Genomic DNA, 17,372 nt, shown 5'->3' with positions numbered 1-17,372 from the left:
TGCTGCTAAGTCACCTCTACTCCCCTAATTATGCTGAATCTCCTGAATCTCTGGATTTCATAATACTGAGGTTAGAGGTCTCAGTATGGCAACATCTACCATATCACTTGATTCAAAGAATGTTTTGAAAATTTCTGTATTACTGGTCAACAATTAAAAATCATGAGATTTCACATTTCAATTTTCAGACAGTCTTGAAAATTGGAAATATCTGAGGGAAAAATGTGACCATGTTCCCACATAGAAACAATTAACTAAAGAGCAGTTGACACTTCTAAACAGGGAAGGAGTTGGATTGCCAACTCAGAAGGAGTTGCTTCTGAGTGTGTGACCTCTGGGGACCAGCCCATGTTTCTCTTTTTTTAGCCTCAGAGTTCACAGGTTACCTCTCAGCCTCACCTATGACCCTACCCAGCCCAGAGCCCCAAAGGCAAGTCGGTTTTGTTTTTGAACCATATGTATTACAATCATACAAACACTGGGCACAGAGGTGGAGAAACAAAGATGAAATGAATGCACTCTGCACTTTGTCTATCCTCCTCAGTCTCCTTTCCAGGCATTCTCCAATTCCACCAGCCACACATGCGTTCCCCACTTTCAGGCCTGTGCACATGCTGTTCTCTCTGCCTGTCCCCACAACTAAGCCCAAAGTCCCTTCTCCGAACAATCCTTCACATGTCGAATGACATTTCCTCAGAGACACAGTCTCAGGTTCCCCTTAGTAGATTAAATGAGCCCCCTTTCACAAGTTCCCACAGCAGTCTCCCCTTATTTTTTACAGTGAACAGAATACAGTGAACATACTTTCTCCATGTCTACCTCGGAGACCAGGGGCTTAATCTTGTTCACCACTGACTTTCCAGCATATGCCACAGCTGGTCAAGTGCCCCACAAAACTTTCAATAGATCCGCTAAGCACCTGTTCTTCAAATATGCCCACCCAGCTTCCCCTCAATTCACTTCCTTTACTGCGGCTTCCAGAGTAGAAAAAGACAGGGTATTGGAAATCCTCTTCTTAAACTTCAAATGGTTTTAAGCAGGAGGTGATAGCATCAAATTCGTGTTTTTAAGGGCTTATGCGGACTGCAGCGTGTAAAAGAAAAAATGGAAGGAGTGGATGTGGGGAGTCCTGTCAGATTATTTCAGTTTACTTCTATTCCACTTCCAGAAGAACCTGGATTTACACAGCCATCTGGCTTTCTCTGTTGCCACACTTCACGGTACTCTCCATGCCTTCGTACATAAAGTGGCACAATACCGCGAAACCTCCGGACCAGCTGGCCTCCACGCGCCCGGTAACGTTCTCCTCCTCCCCACTGTGACACCCCGACACCCTAAATTCCCTAGGACTCTACCAGCTGAGGACACACTCGGCGCAGTCAAGCCCGTCCTACCCGAGGTCGCACATGGGCCGCTCCGGGGTAATGGTTCTTTGGAAGACCAAGAAGAGAACCGAATCAAGAAAGTAGCTAAGGGGGAGGAGGATAGCTAAGAAGGAAGGAGCGAAAAGAGAAGGCACCCTAAGAGGTGGCGCCTGGCCAGGGAACCGAGAACAACAGGGAACAAGGTTTACCAAAGCGAATCCTCGAACACTCCCACTACAGCTTCCCTCAGCGCCTCAACTACCGGCTTATCCGAGCCACGCCACTTGTGCGTCAAAGAAAACGATTTATTCCTGCGACCAGCTTTAGAAACCACCCGCTACTTTCAACCAGGCGGGCCAATCACCACAGTGAGGCCTTCAATCAAGAGTCACGCTCCTATTGGCCAATAACATTGAAGGCGCTACCTTTCAAACCCAGCTCTGATTGGCCTATAATCCCGGAATAGGCGTTAACCTCAGGAAGGCAATGACAAGATGGCGTCCCTGGATCGAGTGAAGGTACTGGTTTTGGGAGACTCAGGTGAGCACCTTAACACAACCCTGGGGCTCCCGACACTTTTGAGTTATCCGAAAATCCTACCCTTTCACTCTCCCTCCATTGACCCACCGACTAACTGATTCCGGCTCGTGGCTGAATTCCTTCTTAAGTCTTAAAGACTACACTTCCCAGAGGACTTTGCTCAATTTAACGGAGCGGCAGCGTCGTCCGGGTGGGGGGCGCGGAGCCGGGGCGTTTTCTCTGCTTTCGCAGGTTTCTGCGTCGGTTTCCAGGGTGACAGAAGCCCAGAGATTCTTTGTTTTAAAAGATGTGCAGATACTGAGTGCTGAATTGAGCGCCGGGCTGAGACAAGCGCGGACCTTGCCTTTGGGAGATTTTAATTAAGGAAATCAAACATGCACTAGGAAGAATGACACTGTTCCAAGTATTATTGACACTGTTCCAAACTTTGCAGGTATTAACTCATTTAACCCTGAGATCAGTCCTATTATACCATCTTACAAATGATAAAGTGAGGCGGAGAGATGTATGGCTTATGATATTTACATTGTAAATGACGGAACTGGTTTGAGCTGCAAGTCCACGTATCCAAAACACCAACCCATACTATTTCATGAAATAACAGGTGGTAGTCCTGTTTTACTTTCAGCTGCATTTCTCTTTTCTTTGTTCTCTTTAATCTTAATTGAAAACCTATTATGTGCTAGGCTGTAAGAAATAGAAATTTTAAGATAGAGGCCATATTGTGAAACAGCTGGAACCATGCTGAGCCCAGCTTAATCCTAGTGTTAAAATTCTTACCTTGGACACTTGAGAACTGGAATTGAAATCTGTGTTTCTCTATCCCCTTCACTATCTTTCTGTTTCTCCTAGCCTCCATTCCTAATCTTCATAAGAACCTGGAATAGATGACATCCTTGCTTTTCGTGTGGTGGTGGTGGTGGTGGTTTAGTCGATAAGTTGTGTCCGACCCTTACTACCCCCGTGGACTGTATGTGGCCCGCCAGGCTCCTCTGTCCGGGGGATTTCCCAGGCAAGCATACTGGAGTGGGTTGCCATTCCCTACCCCACGGCATCTTCCCGACCCAGGGATCAAACCGGCGTCTCTTGCATCTCCTGCATTGCAGACAGATTCTTTACCTCTGAGCCACCAGGGCAGCCTGGTGCATTTCATAGATGTACTTTTCTAAATTGACCTTTGGATATTTGCTACGAGCAAAAACATTGTGTCAGATGCTTGAAGGTGGAGAGGACGTACTCCAAAGAGCTTGAAAATTAGCCTTACCAAATGGAGTAAAATTGCTGTGAGGAGGAGTTTGAGTACCTTTTCAGATTACCTGAAGATTATTTTGCATTACAAAATATTTTACAGAGAGCATTATTTAATATTCCCTTCAGAAAGTTGCATAATGAAACCCTGTGAACATAATCCAGTTTATGTCAACTTTAGTTTTTTAGCTTTAAGTGATACTGAAGTTAATTTAATAAAAGCATTCAGTTTCACAGATAAAGAAAGCAGTGGTGGTCTAAATGGACCTCACAAGAGTATCACCAAGTAGGTTTTAGAAGAATCCAGAGTTAACACTTCCCAGTTGGCGCTTGTGATGAAGAACACACATGCCAATCCAGGAGACATAAGAGACCTGGCTTCCATCCCTGGGTCAGGAAGATCCCCTGGAGGAGGAAATGGCAACCCACTCCAGTATTCTTACCTGGAGAGTTCCCGAGACAGAGGAGCCTGGTGGGCCACAGTCAGTGGGATCTCAAAGAGTCAGACAGGACTGAAGCAACTTAGCACAGCACAGCACAGAGCTAACACAGTTTTTCATGACAGGTAAAACTGGGTGCTCTCTGTCATTTTTTAATTCCCTTTCTACTGCATGTAGCAACCCCTTCATGTTGACATCTTGTGGAAACTGTCCATTCCCCCACCCCAATTTTTAAATACCTATTACACATAACACTGAGTTAAGTGGTAGGGATATATCTGTGGAATCAAGGCATTATGCAACAGGGTTGAATTGGCTGCTCTATTAAATGTGGAAAAGTGATCCAGCAATTATCAATAGAAAACTTTTTTAAATTATTCTTATAGTTTAGTTGTAAAACAGAAGACATAGCCATACCCACCAGGAAAGTGATTGATCCTGTCACACATTCACTGAAGTTAGGCTTTATTTGCAGTCAGTTCTTGTCTTTTTATAATTCCCTTTTAACAGTGATTTGCTATCTGACAGATTAGAATAGACTTTTTACACTTCATCTGCCTTTGTATTTAAACTTCAGAGTTTACTTTTGAATAAAGGCTTATTTTTCCCTGTGAAATTTTGAGGGTTTCACAAATATATAAAGGAATGACTTTGGATTTAGAAATCTGTTTGTATGCCATAGAGTTACTTGATAATTGAGTAAGGAATTCTGAAAATCTAACACGCGCATACTCTTTTCTCTTTGTTCCTTTGGTATAAGGAATGATCTTAACACATTACCAACTCTGTTTGGCCCTGGCATTTATTTGATTATTTTGAACTTTTTTACCCAGCAAGTCAAGTGCTTTCTTTTGATCTAAGTTAGTTCTATTGATGAAAACATAGAATTAGAACCTCCTTAAATTCTTAAAGTTAGCCACTATTCTTAGCACTTAAGTTGTTCTTACTGTGTAAAGTTCATCCCGTGTTAGCTAACTCTTGTCACCCAAAACACCCAAAAGGTAATTCATGGAGAGCTATAAAATATTATTGCATAGAAATTTTTACTTTGACAGAGTTAAATTTAACTTGAAATTCAAGCCTTGTATAAAGCTGATAACTAAATGCCTAGCTATGTGCCTCCAACATAAACAAGCCTACTTGCAAACACAAAAATCAACAATATTCCCTAAAGGTAATAGATAGCAGATGCAATGCGATGAATAAAGACAAAGCTCAGTTTGAGTATTCAAAATTCTTCCTTGCTTGTATATAAAAGTAATAAATGAAAGGGAAATCTGAGAATATGTTTGGTTCAATTACGTGAGCATCTATTATATGAAAAGGTCACTAAAACCCAGTAGATAAATGGGTAGAGCGTGTCAATAGATAATTAATAAGAGAGGAAAAGCAACTGGCTTGCAAAGATGAGCATGTGTATCTTTACCAGAAGGTAAGCAAATGCAGACTAAAACAAAAATGTCACTTTTTTTCCTCTTATAAACTAACAAAGATGAAAAAGCAACCGCACACTGTTGAGGTGCAGTAAGACCTGCAGTCTTGTGTATATGGCTGGTGGCAGAGTAACGAGATACAAGTCGTCAGTGTAAATCAAGAACTTTAAATGTTCATTTCCTTTTACATATTAATTTCATTTCTTGGAAGGTATACTAACAAAATAATTTTAAACAAAAGTTTAAACAAACCTTTTCTTAGTATAGTGAAAAGTTCAAAGCACCCTAATATCTAATAATGAGAAAATGTTTAAATCATTATGTCTACTCTCTGAACTTGGAGACATTAAAAATATTTCTGAAGATTCTGTAAGAACATGGAAATTTTTAGCCAATAAATAAGTACTAATTGAGACCCTATTCTTTGTACTAGAAATAAAAAATAAGTAAAACCCAGTCCCAGGCCTCAAAGAACTTAAAATTAAGCAGCAAGAATAAAATCTAAACAAGCAAATATCATAGTGTATTTTAAGTGCTCTATGGGAGAGTGAACAGTGGAGCTGCAGAGGATGATGAATGATGTGCTTAGTTCTGCCTGTATAGAATATGAAAAGACTTTTTATATAGAATGATGCTGAGTCTTGAAAGATTAATTCATCAGGCCAATGGGAGAGGGGAAATGGAGAGGCTGGGTAGAATATTTCAGACAAAACCAGCTGTGTAAACAAAGGCTTATGTTTCTTTTTTTTTAAGTACCTGCATTGCATCACTCAGTCTGACTCTTTGCAAGCCCATGGGCTGTAGCCCGCCAGGCTCCTCTGTCTATGGGATTCTCCAGGCAAGAATACTGGAGTAGGTAGCCATTCCCTTCTCCAGGGGATCTGTCCTGGGTCTCCAGCACTGCGGGCGGATTCTTTACTGTCTGAGCTACCAGGGCACTTCCGAGGTGGCGCTAGTGGTAAAAGAATCTGCCTGACAGTGCAGGAGATGCAATAGACTTGGGTTCCATCCCTGGGTTGGGAAGATCACCAGGAGAAGGGAATGGCAGCCCACTCCAGTATTCTTGCCTGAAAAATCCTAGGGACAGAGAAGCCTGGCGGGCTACAGTCCATGGGGTCATAAAGAGTCAGACATAACTGAGGGACTGAGCACACATGCACATGTATATGTTCATAATAATAACCTGCTTATAGAAAACCTCTGCTTATAATATTAAATCTGCATGCTGACAGTAGTGCTCTTCAAGTGATTTTTTTCTTCTTTTTTCTATACTTTCTACATAGTCTGAAAATAAAACTTATAATAAAAAGTGATAGGTCCATACGCAATAAGGCACACAAAGAGGTATTTTATCTTTTATAACAACTAGTGATGCACGAAGACTCGCCAAATGTGCTTGTTATAATAGCATCCTGAAATGTGTTAATTGAATGAGTAACCCTGCACACAAACGTACATGGGATAGTTCATTTCCTTTCCTCTTCCTACGGATCTCTAAACACTAGCCCTAACATTAGTAACTATATTATCCTAAACCCAGGAGATCTATAATAAAAGAAAATACTGTCCTTTGAATGGAAGAAGGTATTTGCAAATGACATATCCCATAGGGGATATCCAAAATATATAAAGAACTTATACAACTCAATATCAAAAAACAATCTAATTTTTAAAAATATGCAGAGTATCTTAAAACACGTTTTTCCAAAGAAAACATACACATGAAAATATGCTCAGCGTCTCTCATCATCAGGGAAATGCAAATCAAAACCACAAAATATTGTATCACACCTGCCAGAATGACTGTCATCAAAAAGGCAACAAATGACCAGTGTTGTCCAGGATGTGGATAGAAGAGAACCTCATGTACTCGTGGTGTAATTGTAAATTGGTGTAGCCACAGAGGAAAACTATGGAAGCTCCTCATGAAATTAAAAATAGTTGCCATATGATCCAGCAACTACTTCTGGATATTTACCTGAAGAAAACAAAACACTAATTTGAAAAGAGGTATCCACCCCTATGTTCATTGCAGCATTAATGACAGTAGCTAAGATCTTGCCGTTTATGACAACATGAATGGATCTGGAAGGTTTTATACTCAGTGAAATAAGTCAAACAGAGAAAGACAAACTGCATGATCTCACTTATACGTATAATAGAATCTAAAAACAAAACAAAATGAAAACAGGCTCAAATACTGAGAACAAACTGGTGTTTGCTAGAAAGGAGCTGTGGGGAAAGGGGTAAAATAGGTACAGGGAATTGAGTTACAAACTTCTGGTTATAAATAAGTCACAGGGATGTATAGCATAGGGCATATCACAAATGGTACTGTAATAGCTTTGTATAGGGACAGATGATTACCAGACTTACTGTGGTGATCATTTTATAATGTATTTAAATGTTGTATACCTGAAACCAACATAATATTGTACATCAACTATACTTCAATAAAAAGAAAACTGCTGCCTGTAAAGAAAAAGGGCCATCATGTAGATGGAGAAAAGTTGTTCTCCTTTTCCAAAAGATAAGTCTAGGCCAAGTGATTGACTGCTTTCCAATGATCACCGTATGGGAGAACTGAAGTATCTAAATATGAATTTGTGAAATGGTGAATCCCTGTCACTGACAGTATTCAAGCCCAATCCAGAAGAACAACTAACAGGATCTGTGAAAGGGACCTCTGCATTGGTGGTCAGTATAGAGGAGATTACCTCTAAAGTGTAAGAGTCTACAATTCTAAAATAAGCTGAATAGATGTAATCATTCCAGAGGAAAAGGATTAGTTAATTTGAAATTGCCCTGGATGAATAGTTCTCAAAGTGAGTTCCCTGGATCAGTAGCATCAACATTACCTGGGAATTTGTTAGAAGTGCAAATCTTTGGCTTCCATGACACACCTGCTGAATTGGAAGCTCTGGGGACAGGACCCAGAATTCTATGTTGTTTAGCAATTCCTTCAGAGGATTCTGATACTAAATTTGAGAGAACCAGTGTCGTTAACCATCTTCTCTATCAGTGAAGCTTATTAAATCATCGATATGGTATGAACACCCTTTAAACAACCATGCTTTGCATAACATTATTCCTGCTTAGTCTTTTCAGCATGTCTTTTATATGACTAGAGTGCTTGTATCTTTTACAGGTGTTGGGAAATCTTCCTTAGTTCATCTTCTGTGCCAGAATCAAGTGCTGGGAAATCCATCGTGGACTGTGGGCTGCTCAGTAGATGTCAGAGTATGTGTCTCTTATATTTTAGTTTTTCAGTGTCTTATTAAAGATAACCTCTTCAAACTTGTGGTCAGATTATGGCGCTGTAGTCAGGACTAAATAATAAGAATAACTAGTCTTTATTAAATACCTACTGTGTGCTGGATACTATGCCCAATGTTTTAGATGTCTTTGCTTATTTAGTCTTTTTTAAACTGTGAGATATAGCTACCAAAATCAAGGCACAGAGAGGTAAAGTAACTTGATCAAATTCATTCAGTTCATAAGAAGCAGAGTCAAGATTTGATTCTCATTAGTCTGATTCCAGAGACTTCACTTTTAATTACTGTGCTATATATCTAGAGTTCACTTAATGTGCTCCATAAATAATTCTGCTTAAGCCTTTACCACTAAGATAGTCAACTTTGGCTAGAAATACAGTGTAAAGGCAAAATCTTCTAGGTCATCTGTTCCACCTCACATTTAGGAAACACAAGTGCTGTTTCCACTGCATTAACTGCCTTCCAGATATTTTGGTCTTGCTAATTCCAGCTAGTCCTGTCCAAGCCCCTATTATACTGGCATACCTTTCTCCATTGAGTTAAGAAATAATCATTAGCTCGATTGACAGCTATTATATTTTCCTTCAGTTCATTGCACCTGTTGTTCCATAGTCTGTGATATATATTGCTGAAGATTAGAAATCTTTCAGCCTAAGTATTCCTTTTAAAGATAATTTCTTCTCTCTAGTTTCTTTAGAAAAATTTTTTTTTTTTAATCTTTGATGTTCTGTAGTTTTGCTGACCTATATTTGGGGGTAGGTTAGTTTTTAGTCGTCTTGATCAGAAGTTGTACACCTCATGTCTGTCTTCATTTTTCAAAATTTTTAGCTGTTGTCTGTTTGCCTTGCCTTGTTCCCTCTATCTTCTCCTTTAGAACTTCTGTTGGATGTTCGTCCTCACATATTTTAATTGCACTTTCATGTTTTCTTTTTTTTTTTTTTTGATTCTTATTTATTTTATTTTTTTTTTAGCTTTTAATTTTTTTTAATTTTATTTTATTTTTAAACTTTACATAATTGTATTAGTTTTGCCAAATATCAAAATGAATCCGCCACAGGTATACGTGTGTTCCCCATCCTGAACCCTCCTCCCTCCTCCCTCCCCATACCATCCCTCTGGGTCATCCCAGTGCACCAGCCCCAAGCATCCAGTATCGTGCATCGAACCTGGACTGTCAACTCATTTCATACATGATAGTATACATGTTTCAATGCCATTCTCCCAAATCTTCCCACCCTCTCCCTCTCCCACAGAGTCGATAAGACTGTTCTATACATCAATGTCTCTTTTGCTGTCTCGTATACAGGGTTATTGTTACCATCTTTCTAAATTCCATATGTATGTATTAGTGTACTGTATTGGTGTTTTTCTTTCTGGCTTACTTCACTCTGTATAATAGGCTCCAGTTTCATCCATCTCATTAGAACTGATTCAAATGAATTCTTTTTAATGGCTGAGTAATACTCCATTGTGTATATGTACCATAGCTTTCTTATCCATTCATCTGCTGATGGACATCTAGGTTGCTTCCATGTCCTGGCTATTATAAACAGTGCTGCGATGAACATTGGGGTACACGTGTCTCTTTCCCTTCTGGTTTCCTCAGTGTGTATGCCCAGCAGTGGGATTGCTGGATCATAAGGCAGTTCTATTTCCAGTCTTTTAAGGAATCTCCACACTGTTCTCCATAGTGGCTGTACTAGTTTGCATTCCCACCAACAGTGTAAGAGGGTTCCCTTTTCTCCACACCCTCTCCAGCATTTATTGCTTGTAGACTTTTGGATCGCAGCCATTCTGACTGGCGTGAAAATGGTACCTCATAGTGGTTTTGATTTGCATTTCTCTGATAATGAGTGATGTTGAGCATCTTTTCATGTGTTTGTTAGCCATCTGTATGTCTTCTTTGGAGAAATGTCTATTTAGTTCTTTGGCCCATTTTTTGATTGGGTCACTTATTTTTCTGGAATTGAGCTGTAGGAGTTGCTTGTATATTTTTGAGATTAATTGTTTGTCAGTTGCTTCATTTGCTATTATTTTCTCCCATTCTGAAGGCTGTCTTTTTACCTTGCTTATAGTTTCCTTTGTTGTGCAGAAGCTTTTAAGTTTAATTAGGTCCCATTTGTTTATTTTTGCTTTTATTTCCAATATTTTGGGAGGTGGGTCATAGAGGATCCTGCTGTGATGTATGTCGGAGAGTGTTTTGCCTATGTTCTCCTCTAGGAGTTTTATAGTTTCTGGTCTTAAGTTTAGATCTTTAATCCATTTGGAGTTTATTTTTGTGTATGGTGTTAGAAAGTGTTCTAGTTTCATTCTTTTACAAGTGGTTGACCAATTTTCCCAGCACCACTTGTTAAAGAGATTGTCTTTAATCCATTGTATATTCTTGCCTCCTTTGTCAAAGATAAGGTGTCCATATGTGCGTGGATTTATCTCTGGGCTTTCTATTTTGTTCCGTTGATCTATATTTCTGTCTTTGTGCCAGTACCATACTGTCTTGATGACTGTGGCTTTGTAGTAGAGCCTGAAGTCAGGCAGGTTGATTCCTCCTTTCCATTCTTCTTTCTCAAGATTGCTTTGGCTATTCGAGGTTTTTTGTATTTCCATACAAATTGTGAAATTATTTGTTCTAGCTCTGTGAAGAATACTGTTGGTAGCTTGATAGGGATTGCATTGAATCTATAGATTGCTTTGGGTAGTATACTCATTTTCACTATATTGATTCTTCCAATCCATGAACATGGTATATTTCTCCATCTATTAGTGTCCTCTTTGATTTCTTTCACCAGTGTTTTATAGTTTTCTATATATAGGTCTTTAGTTTCTTTAGGTATATATATTCCTAAGTATTTTATTCTTTCCGTTGCAATGGTGAATGGGATTGTTTTCTTAATTTCTCTTTCTGTTTTCTCATTACTAGTGTATAGGAATGCAAGGGATTTCTGTGTGTTGATTTTATATCCTGCAACTTTACTATAATCATTGATTAGTTCTAGTAATTTTCTGGTGGAGTCTTTAGGGTTTTCTATGTAGAGGATCATGTCGTCTGCAAACAGTGAGAGTTTTACTTCTTCTTTTCCAATTTGGATTTCTTTTATTTCTTTTTCTGCTCTGATTGCTGTGGCCAAAACTTCCAAAACTATGTTGAATAGTAATGGTGAAAGTGGGCACCCTTGTCTTATTCCTGACTTTAGAGGAAATGCTTTCAATTTTTCACCATTGAGGATAATGTTTGCTGTGGGTTTGTCATATATAGCTTTTATTATGTTGAGGTATGTTCCTTCTATTCCTGCTTTCTGGAGAGTTTTTATCATAAATGGATGTCGAATTTTGTCAACGGCTTTCTCTGCATCTATTGAGATAATCATATGGTTTTTATTTTTCAATTTGTTAATGTGGTGTATTACATTGATTGATTTGCGGATATTGAAGAATCCTTGCATCCCTGGGATAAAGCCCACTTGGTCATGGTGTATGATCTTTTTAATGTGTTGTTGGGTTCTGATTGCTAGAATTTTGTTAAGGATTTTTGCATCTATGTTCATCAGTGATATTGGCCTGTAGTTTTCTTTTTTTGTGGGATCTTTGTCTAGTTTTGGTATTAGGGTGATGGTGGCCTCATAGAATGGGTTTGGAAGTTTACCTTCCTCTGCAATTTTCTGGAAGAGTTTGAGTAGGATAGGTGTCAGCTCTTCTCTAAATTTTTGGTAGAATTCAGCTGTGAAGCCGTCTGGACCTGGGCTTTTGTTTGCTGGAAGATTTTTGATTACAGTTTCAATTTCCATGCTTGTGATGGGTCTGTTAAGAGTTTGTATTTCTTCCTGGTCCAGTTTTGGAAAGTTGTACTTTTCTAAGAATTTGTCCATTTCTTCCACGTTGTCCATTTTATTGGCATATAATTGTTAATAGTAGTCTCTTATGATCCTTTGTATTTCTGTGTTGTCTGTTGTGATCTCTCCATTTTCATTTCTAATTTTATTGATTTGATCTTTCTCCCTTTGTTTCTTGATGAGTCTGGCTAATGGTTTGTCAATTTTATTTATCCTTTCAAAGAACCAGCTTTTGGCTTTGTTGATTTTTGCTATGGTCTCTTTTGTTTCTTTTGCATTTATTTCTGCCCTAATTTTTAAGATCTCTTTCCTTCTACTAACCCTGGGGTTCTTCATTTCTTCCTTTTCTAGTTGCTTTAGGTGTAGAGTTAGGTTATTTATTTGACTTTTTTCTTGTTTCTTGAGGTATGCCTGTATTGCTATGAACTTTCCCCTTAGGACGGCTTTTACAGTGTCCCACAGGTTTTGGGTTGTTGTGTTTTCATTTTCATTCGTTTCTATGCAAATTTTGATTTCTTTTTTGATTTCTTCTGTGATTTGTTGATTATTCAGCAGCGTGTTGTTCAGCCTCCATATGTTGGAATTTTTAATAGTTTTTCTTCTGTAATTGACATCTAATCTTACTGCATTGTGGTCAGAAAAGATGCTTGGAATGATTTCTATTTTTTTGAATTTACCAAGGCTAGATTTATGGCCCAGGATGTGATCTATCCTGGAGAAGGTTCTATGTGCGCTTGAGAAAAAGGTGAAATTCATTGTTTTGGGATGAAATGTCCTATAGATATCAATTAGGTCTAACTGGTCTATTGTATCGTTTAAAGTTTGTGTTTCCATGTTAATTTTCTGTTTAGTTGATCTATCCATAGGTGTGAGTGGGGTATTAAAGTCTCCCACTATTATTGTGTTATTGTTAATTTCTTTTTTCATACTTGTTAGCATTTGCCTTACATATTGTGGTGCTCCCGTGTTGGGTGCATATATATTTATAATTGTTATATCTTCTTCTTCGATTGATCCTTTGATCATTATGTAGTGACCTTCTTTGTCTCTTTTCACAGCCTTTGTTTTAAAGTCTATTTTATCTGATATGAGTATTGCTACTCCTGCTTTCTTTTGGTCCCTATTTGCATGGAAAATCTTCTTCCAGCCCTTCACTTTCAGTCTGTATGTGTCCCCTGTTTTTAGGTGGGTCTCTTGTAGACAACATATGTAGGGGTCTTGTTTTTGTATCCATTCAGCCAGTCTTTGTCTTTTGGTTGGGGCATTCAACTCATTTACATTTAAGGTAATTACTGATAAGTATGATCCCGTTGCCATTTACTTTGCTGTTTTGGGTTCGAATTTATACACCGTTTTTGTGTTTCCTGTCTAGAGAAGATCCTTTAGTATTTGTTGGAGAGCTGGTTTGGTGGTGCTGAATTCTCTCAGCTTTTGCTTGTCTGTAAAGCATTTGATTTCTCCTTCATATTGGAATGAGATCCTTGCTGGGTACAATAATCTGGGCTGTAGGTTATTTTCTTTCATCACTTTAAGTATGTCTTGCCATTCCCTCCTGGCTTGAAGGGTTTCTATTGAAAGATCAACTGTTATCCTTATGGGAATTCCCTTGTGTGTTATTTGTTGTTTTTCCCTTGCTGCTTTTAATATTTGTTCTTTGTGTTTGATCTTTGTTAATTTGATTAATATATGTCTTGGGATGTTTTGCTTTCCTTCCCCATTTTAGAGAAGTTTTCAACTATTATCTCCTCAAGTATTTTCTCATGGTCTTTCTTTTTGTCTTCTTCTTCTGGGACCCCTATGATTCGAATGTTGTAGCGTTTAATATTGTCCTGGAGGTCTCTGAGATTGTCCTCATTTCTTTTAATTTGTTTTTCTTTTTTCCTCTCTGATTCATTTATTTCGACCATTCTATCTTCTAATTCACTAATCCTATCTTCTGCCTCTGTTATTCTACTATTTGTTGCCTCCAGAGTGTTTTTAATTTCATTTATTGCATTATTCATTATATATTGACTCTTTTTTATTTCTTCTAGGTCCTTGTTAAACCTTTCTTGCATCTTCTCAATCCTTGTCTCCAAGCTATTTGTCTGTGATTCCATTTTGATTTCAAGATTTTCGATCAATTTCACTATCATTATTCGGAATTCTTTATCAGGTAGATTCCCTATCTCTTCCTCTTTTGTTTGGTTTGGTGGGCATTTATCCTGTTCCTTTATCTGCTGGGTATTCCTCTGTCTCTTCATCTTGTTTAAATTGCTGAGTTTGGGGTGTCCTTTCTGTATTCTGGCAGTTTGTGGAGTTCTCTTTATTGTGGCGTTTCCTCACTGTGTGTGGGTTTGTACAGGTGGCTTGTCAAGGTTTCTTGGTTAGGGAAGCTTGTGTCAGTATTCTGGTGGTGGAGCTGTATTTCTTCTCTCTGGAGTGCAGTGAAGTGTCCAGTAATGAGTTATCAGATGTCTATGGTTTTGGGGTGACTTTGGGTAGCCTGTATCTTGGAGCTCAGGGCTGTGTTCCTTTGTTGCTGGAGAATTTGTTTGGTATGTCTTGCCCTGGAACTTGTTGGCCCTTGTGTGGTGCTTGCTTTCGGTGTAGGTATGGAGGCATTTGATGAGCTCCTGTCAATTAATGTTCCCTGGAGTCAGGAGTTCCCTGGAGTCAGGGTTTGGACTTAAGCCTCCTGCTTCCAGTTATCGGTCTTATTTTTACAGTAGTTTCAAAACTTCTCCTTCTATACAGCACCATTGATAAAACATCTACGTTAAAGATGAAAAGTTTCTCCGCCATAAGGGTCACCCAGAGAGGTTCACAGCATTACATGGAGAAGGGAAGAGGGAGGAGGGAGTTAGAGGTGACCCGGATGAGATGAGGTGGAATCAATAGAGGAGAGAGTGGGCTAGCTAGTAATCACTTCCTTATGTGCACTCCACAACTGGACCGCTCAGAGATGTTCACGGAGTTATACAGAGAAGAGAAGGAGGAAGGAGGCAGAGGTGGCCAGGAGGATAAAAGTGGGGAATGAAAAGGAGGGAGACAGATCCAGCCAGTAATCAGTTCCCTGAGTGTTCTCCACAGTCTGCAACACACAGAAATTCACAGAGTTGGGTAGAGTAGAGAGGGGTTAGGGAGGAGACACAGGCGACCTGGTGGAGAAAAAGAAGAGTCCAAAAGGAGAGAGAGCAGTCAAGCCAGTAATCTCTCTCCCTAGTGAAAAATGGGTACTGAAGATTGGGTTCTTAAAGGTACAAAATTGGTAACAAATACATAAACGCAAAAATTAAAAATCTAGAGTAGAGTTTGGAATTTCAAAAATACAATGTTAAAGAAAAGAAGAAGGAAAAGAAAGAGAAAAAAAAACAAAAAAACAAAAAGTCGCAAAAATTATAAAGAAAACATAGGTATAAAATTGATAACAAATACCAGAAAGCAAAAGTTAAAAATCTAGAGTAGAGTTTGGAATTTCAAAAATACAGTGTTAAAAAAAAAAGAAGAAAAAGAGAGAAAAAAAACAAACAAAAACAAAGTCGCAAAAATTATAAAGAAAATATAGGTACAAAATTGATAACAAATACCAAAAAGCATAAATTAAAAATCTAGAGTTGAGTTTGGAATTTCAGGTATACAATGTTATATAAAAGAAGAAGAGAAAGAAAGAGAGAAAAAAAAAGTCACAAAAATTATAAAAAGAAAAAAAATATAGGTACAAAATTGATAACAAATACCAAAAAGCTAAAATTAAAAATCTAGAGTAGAGTTTGGAATTTCAAAAATACAATGTTAAAGAAAAGAAGAAAAAAAAAAGGTCAAAAAAATTATAAAAAATATATATATGAAGTTTGCTTTAAAAAAATAAGGTCTTTTTTTTTGTTTGCAAAGTAATAGTAGGTTATAAAAGTGAAAATTAAAGGAATAATATAGGACTTAATTTTTTTTTTTAATTTAAAAAAAGAAGGAATGATCATAAAAATAGTAAAAATATATCTAGGACTTTCTCTGGTTTTGTTGTCAGTATTGTGAGTTCAGTTCATTTTCGGCTAGTTCCTTGGTCTGACTTATATTTCTCAAGATCTATAGGCCCCTTCCTATGTAGACGGTACTAACCACAGGGTTTTAATCTATTGCTTGTAGCTTCCAAGGCAGTTCCCTCTGTTATAGCTTCTTCTGTTTGCTGGTCTCTTCAGTGTCTGGTTTCCACCCTGACACAAAGGGGACGGTGAAGGACACTTTTTTTTTTTTTTTTCTTTTTTAGACTCACTTGTTCAGTCACGCTGTGGGGAGGGAGGGACGCTGCAAACAAATAACACTGGCGTGTGCTCGCAGTGCCTCAGCCACACTGGGTCTGCCCCCACTCACGGCGCACACTGCTCAGGCTCTAGGTTGCTCCTCCGTGGCCCGGGAACCATCTGTGGCTGGCCCTGGGCTGCCTGCACCTCTCAGGTCCAAACCGCTCAGGTTCAGGCACTCGGGTAGTCCTCAGAGGCCTAGACTCAGTTGGGCCTGCGTTTTGTGCCCTTCCCAGGTCGGAGCAGCTCTGCTGATGAGGTGTTTGGCGAGCGCGATTGCTGTGACTTATCGCCTCCCCGCCGCTCAGTTATCTAAGTGTACAACCGGCGCACCTTCTCAGGCGGATGTTGACCGCCCAGACCCCCAAGAAATCTTAGTTAGCAAAGAAGCCTGGTTATAGTTTTATAGATAATGTCTCTCTAGGGCTGCAATTGCCCCCTTCCGGCTCTGGCTGCCTGTCACCGGAGGGGGATGGTCTGCAGCCGGCTATCTCTGTTCAGTCCTTTGTTCCGTGCTCGGGCCTGGCGGTGTCTTAGGTTAGGGCTGGCTTTTCGCGTGGTAGATATCCCACAGTCCGGTTTGCTAGCCCAAATTATTTCGCTCAGATAGCGCTCGGGGTATTCAGGCCAGATCCTTACTCTAAGCGATGCAGTCCGCGCTGCAGCCTCCCTGCCCAGCCCCCGCTTGCTAATGGCGTGTGCAGGCTGCGCTGCTTCTCCGCTGGGGGAGTTACTGTAGGGTTCATAATCTGTGGGTTTTAACTGTTTATTTATTTTTCCTCCCTGTTATGTTGCCCTCTGTGCTTCCAAGGCTCTGCACAGATTTGGCAGTGAGAAGGTTTCCTGGTGTTTGGAAACTTCTCTCTTTTTAAGACTCCCTTCCCCGGACGGAACTCCGTCCCTCCCTCTTTTGTCTCTTTTTTGGTCTTTTATATTTTTTCCTGCCTCCTTTCGAAGACTTGGGT

At 39.3% G+C, this 17,372-nt stretch overlaps 2 protein-coding genes across 4 annotated transcripts in view; one reads left to right on the top strand and one right to left on the bottom strand.

Moving 5' to 3' along the window:
- The window catches only part of GTF2E1 (general transcription factor IIE subunit 1), a 40,429-nt gene extending 38,706 nt beyond the window's left edge, over positions 1 to 1,723 (bottom strand). For 2 of the 3 annotated variants that reach the window (XM_070788620.1, XM_070788600.1), the window contains exon 1: positions 1,574 to 1,723. The gene's annotated coding sequence lies outside the window, so the exon portion shown is untranslated. Of the gene's footprint in view, positions 1 to 1,394; positions 1,543 to 1,573 lie in introns of those variants that run through there. The other variant, XM_070788610.1, reaches the window with a different exon arrangement.
- Positions 1,724 to 1,732: 9 nt separating this feature from the next.
- RABL3 (RAB, member of RAS oncogene family like 3) overlaps positions 1,733 to 17,372 on the top strand; it is a 46,422-nt gene continuing 30,782 nt past the window's right edge. The window contains exons 1-2 of the mRNA XM_019988103.2: positions 1,733 to 1,904; positions 8,174 to 8,265. Coding sequence (XP_019843662.1) covers positions 1,859 to 1,904; positions 8,174 to 8,265 — 138 coding nt within the window. The 5' untranslated portion in view covers positions 1,733 to 1,858. The remainder of the gene's footprint in view (positions 1,905 to 8,173; positions 8,266 to 17,372) is intronic.

The sequence above is a fragment of the Bos indicus genome, chromosome 1, assembly GCF_029378745.1.
Source record: "Bos indicus isolate NIAB-ARS_2022 breed Sahiwal x Tharparkar chromosome 1, NIAB-ARS_B.indTharparkar_mat_pri_1.0, whole genome shotgun sequence".
In the NCBI taxonomy this organism is placed as follows: Eukaryota; Metazoa; Chordata; class Mammalia; order Artiodactyla; family Bovidae; genus Bos; species Bos indicus.
The sequence above is the reverse complement of the archived record's forward strand: the minus strand, read 5'-3'. Positions and strand labels throughout refer to the sequence as shown.